Genomic DNA, 4,430 nt, shown 5'->3' with positions numbered 1-4,430 from the left:
GGCGGTCTAACAATATTCCGCCTCTTTCCTGGCGGCTTAGGTCAGGTTCACCAGCCTCACATGGCGTGTGCGGCAGTGCCCCGCATTGCCATTGGCCAAGACCCAGCACCGCAGCCAGTTGAGTCCTGGGCACCTTACTTGGCTAAGGTTATGGACACGACAGGTCGACACCTTTCTAACAAGGAGCTCGAATCAGTGGGTTGAACCACCTGTCCATTCACAGTGTTCAACTGTCCTCAAGGTTGATTGCCACAACATCGTCGCCTACCTCCCTCCGTCTCTCCCTCCTCGCCCTGCCTGGTTTTTGCAACTTCAGGCCAGCGCATCCAGCTCGATCGCAATCGACCCCAACAAACGCGACGTTTGGGCGCCGGTGCTGTGGACACATATTTGCCTTGACCCGGCTGTCTGCTGTCCTCTTCGAGCCCCTCGCTACGCCACGCCGCCTGCTGCATTACTCTCCAAAATCACCCACCGCCCGCGCAGCACATCGCATTCTTCTGCACAAGAATACCTGTTTTCCCATCCATCCAAAACTTGCTCCACCTAGAATTAAGGGGAGACACAACGCCCCCCAACGCAGGATTCTTTGATATTTGCCTCCGCTCACTATGTCGGCGCCGAACGACGGCTACGGCCAGTATCCCCCGCAGCAACAGCCGTACGCCGACCAGCCGCAAGATGGCTACGACCCTCAGACTGCCCAAGCTCCTCAACCTGCCGCTGCCGACCATGGGAAGAAGAAGAAGAGAGGCTATGCGACACAGGCCTATGAGTTCGGAGCTGGCGCCAACTCCAACACCGCTGGCGCACCCGCGCAGGCCTACGGCATGCCGCAGCCGCAGGCACCGGCGTACGGAGGGTATCCTCAGCAAGACGGTCAGCCTGCTGCGGCAGGATATGGCTCTCCCCAAACCCAGCAATACGGCGTGCCCCAGCCTGCTGCCGCTCCGGCCGGAGGCTACGGCGGTTATCAGGCTCCCGATGCCGGCTACCCTGGCCAAGGTGGTGCTCCTCCCCCCGGCGGAGTTGCTGGTTTGAACCAGCAGATGGCCGGCATGAATCTCGGCGGTCAGCCGCAGCAGCAAGCTCCTGGACAAGCTGCTCGCCCAGTGACCTTGAACCAGCTCTATCCCACTGACTTGATGGCCCAGCCCTTCAATGTCTCGGAACTGGACTTGCCTCCACCTCCTATCATCCTGCCTCCCAATGTATGTCACCGCTTCCTTCTCCCGTGGAGGCTTCATGCTAACCTTTATTTGCAGACCAGCGTAACTCCTTCCCCCGATGCGAACTGCTCTCCTAAATACGTGCGCTCCACGCTCAACGCTGTCCCGACCACACATTCTCTGCTCAAAAAGTCACGGTTGCCGTTTGCGCTTGTCATTCAACCTTACGGTGCGCTTCATGACAACGAGGATCCGGTCCCGATTGTGCAGGATCAGGTCATCGCCCGCTGCCGTCGTTGCAGGACATACATCAATCCTTTCGTCACCTTCTTGGATCACGGTCACAGGTGGCGCTGCAACATGTGCAACCTGACCAACGATGTACCCCAAGCCTTCGACTGGGATGCTGCATCCCAAAGGAGCACTGACCGATGGGGCCGGTACGAGCTGAACTACTCGGTCGTCGAGTTTGTCGCTCCTCAGGAGTATATGGTCCGCCCCCCGCAGCCTCTCGTCTACCTGTTCCTCTTCGATGTGAGCTACGCCGCCGTTTCGACTGGCCTCCTTGCGACTAGTGCCCGAACGATTCTTGACAGCCTCGACCGGATACCGAATGCTGATCGCCGTACCCGTCTGGGATTCATTGCCGTCGATTCTAGCCTGCATTACTTCTCGGTCCCAAAGGACGGCGAAGAGAATGCCGAGACCAGCATGCTGGTCATCAGCGACTTGGACGAGCCTTTCCTTCCCGTGCCTCAAGATCTGCTCGTTCCCTTAACTGAAAGCCGTCAGAGCATCGAGAGCTTCCTCACCAAGTTACCCGAGATGTTCCAGAGCAATCAGAATAACGGTTCCGCAATGGGATCGGCCTTGAGAGCCGGCCACAAACTCATTTCGGCCCTTGGAGGCAAAATTGTGGTGCTTAGCGCGTCGCTGCCCAATGTGGGCGTTGGCAAGCTGGACATGCGCGAGGACAAGAAGCTGCTCGGTACGAGCAAGGAAAGCAGTTTGTTACAGACTTCGAACAGCTTTTACAAGAGCTTTGCCGTGGAGTGTTCCAAGAACCAGGTCTCTATCGATATGTTTCTCTTCTCGTCGCAATACCAGGATGTCGCCTCCCTCAGTAACCTCCCGAGATACACTGGCGGCCAGACTTGGTTCTACCCAGGTTGGAACGCAGGTCGTCCCGAAGACGCAATCAAGTTCGCGTCCGAATTCAGCGATTATCTATCATCGGAGATCGGACTTGAGGCAGTCCTTCGTGTTCGTGCCACCACGGGTTTGCGCATGAACGCCTTCTACGGCAACTTTTTCAACAGGAGCTCAGATCTTTGCGCGTTTCCTGCATTTCCACGGGATCAATGTTACGTTGTTGAAGTCGCCATCGACGAGAATCTCACTAAGAACGTCGTCTGTTTGCAGACGGCTGTTCTCCACACCACTTGCAATGGAGAGCGTCGCATTCGCGTCATGACGCTGGCTCTGCCAACAACGACGAATCTTGCCGATATTTACGCTTCGGCGGACCAGCAAGCGATCACAACGTACTTTAGCCACAAAGCTGTTGAGCGCGCCTTGAGTGGAGGCCTGGAGGCGGCTCGCGATTCTCTGCAGAATAAGCTCATTGAGCTCCTACAGACATTCAGGAAGGAGCTAGCTGGCGGCAGCATGGGTGGCGGCTTGCAATTCCCATCCAATCTGCGTGGTCTTCCTGTTCTCTTCCTGGGCCTCATGAAGAACGTTGGCCTTCGAAAGTCGGCACAAATCCCGTCAGACTTGAGATCAGCCGCACTTTGCTTGCTTTCGACGCTCCCCGTTCCTCTTCTCATGCAGTACATCTATCCAAGACTCTATTCCCTTCACGACATGCCGGACAATGCGGGCGTGCCCGACCAGGAGACCAGCCAGATTGTCCTCCCACCACCCCTGAACCTGTCTTCGGAGCGTTTCGTCCCGTACGGCCTGTACCTTATCGATGATGGTCAGACACAATTCTTGTGGGCAGGCAGGGATGCTGTGCCACAGCTTTTGGCGGATGTATTTGGCGTCGAGGATAGGACTCAGCTGCGGGTGGGTAAGGGAGCGGTACCAGAGCTTGAGAACGACTTCAACGAGCGGGTGCGGGCCGTCGTTCACAAGAGCCGGGACCATAAGTCGAAGGGGGTCGGCAGCATCATCCTTCCTCATCTTTATGTTGTGCGCGAAGATGGCGAACCTAGCCTCAAGCTCTGGGCGCAGACACTGTTGGTGGAGGATAGAGCAGACCAGGGCATGAGTGCGGCGCAATGGCTCGGAATTCTTAGAGAAAAGGCAAGCAGCATCGGCAGCTCCCGATACAAAGTCTAAAAAGCTAATGATTTGAATAGGTCGTCACTTGACGAAAAAACGAAAAAGCACTAGAAATGGTGCACGGGGGGGGTACGCGATGGTGTCAGGTTGTCATTTAAGAGCAATCTCTCTACTATCCCTTGAGAGAATATCAATACGATTAAATTTGTTCGCAAACGTTGTCAGCACTCTCAATGAGATCCCCCTGAGAAAGCGATGCATCGCGCTTAAAGCTTGTGTATTCGTTTCTTCTAGCTCCGCATGTGACACGGCGAAGGAGAAAGTGTGGATATAGAGAAGGAAAGTTGGTCTGCGAGCTCAGTTGGTTTACCTCAGATTGAGGAAGTCGGCTCGGAAGACTGATACGCTTGTGATTTGCGTGCCCCGCATAACAAGCAAGCTTGTTGAGCTAGTGAATGGTTGCAGTCCGCACAAGCATGGCAGTTTCCATGTGTAATGTCGCCGCAGGCATTGTACACACTATGCAGTTCGAAATGAACCCCGTGTCGTATTGACTTGGTTTGAAGTGGTCAATATGGATGGATCCATGGTTTGGATGTTGTGGATTGTGGGTTGCGGGTGGTGAAACTGGCACCAGTGAGAGCTGAAACACACGCGCCGGAGTGGGAGGAGACGCCTCACTGGCCAATAGCAGGCAGTGCTAGGCGCCGTCTGCGCCCTTGTGTGTTGGGTCTGCAGCGTGCTGGCCAATGCTGTCTGCGATATGGGCTTGGATGGTATCCTTTGGCTTTCTAGGCATGGTATTTCATCACATGGCCTGGCCGTCATCAGCTCGTGCCGGCCACATTCTCAGGCCCAGTACTGCAGAGATAACCGTCCTGCAGCTACTCCAAAGTGACGAAAGTTGCTATATCAGGGAAAGGAAGGGAGGAAGGGGGGGGGGGGGGGGGGCCTGCAACTCTAGAGTGGACA

The 4,430-nt window shown here is 55.7% G+C and overlaps 1 protein-coding gene across 1 annotated transcript; it reads left to right on the top strand.

Annotated features, from left to right (window-relative positions):
* Positions 1 to 611: 611 nt before the first annotated feature.
* SEC24 (Protein transport protein SEC24) lies at positions 612 to 3,515 on the top strand (the record flags this gene model as incomplete). Its single annotated transcript, XM_037321876.1, has 2 exons — positions 612 to 1,211; positions 1,266 to 3,515. 2 exons carry the CDS (start codon positions 612 to 614, stop codon positions 3,513 to 3,515), a joined length of 2,850 nt encoding a protein of 949 aa, XP_037179247.1.
* Between the last annotated feature and the right edge of the window lie 915 nt (positions 3,516 to 4,430).

The sequence above is a fragment of the Colletotrichum aenigma genome (genome assembly GCF_013390185.1).
Source record: "Colletotrichum aenigma strain Cg56 chromosome Unknown KSG_Cg56_contig04, whole genome shotgun sequence".
NCBI lineage: Eukaryota > Fungi > Ascomycota > Sordariomycetes > Glomerellales > Glomerellaceae > Colletotrichum > Colletotrichum aenigma.
The sequence above is the reverse complement of the archived record's forward strand: the minus strand, read 5'-3'. Positions and strand labels throughout refer to the sequence as shown.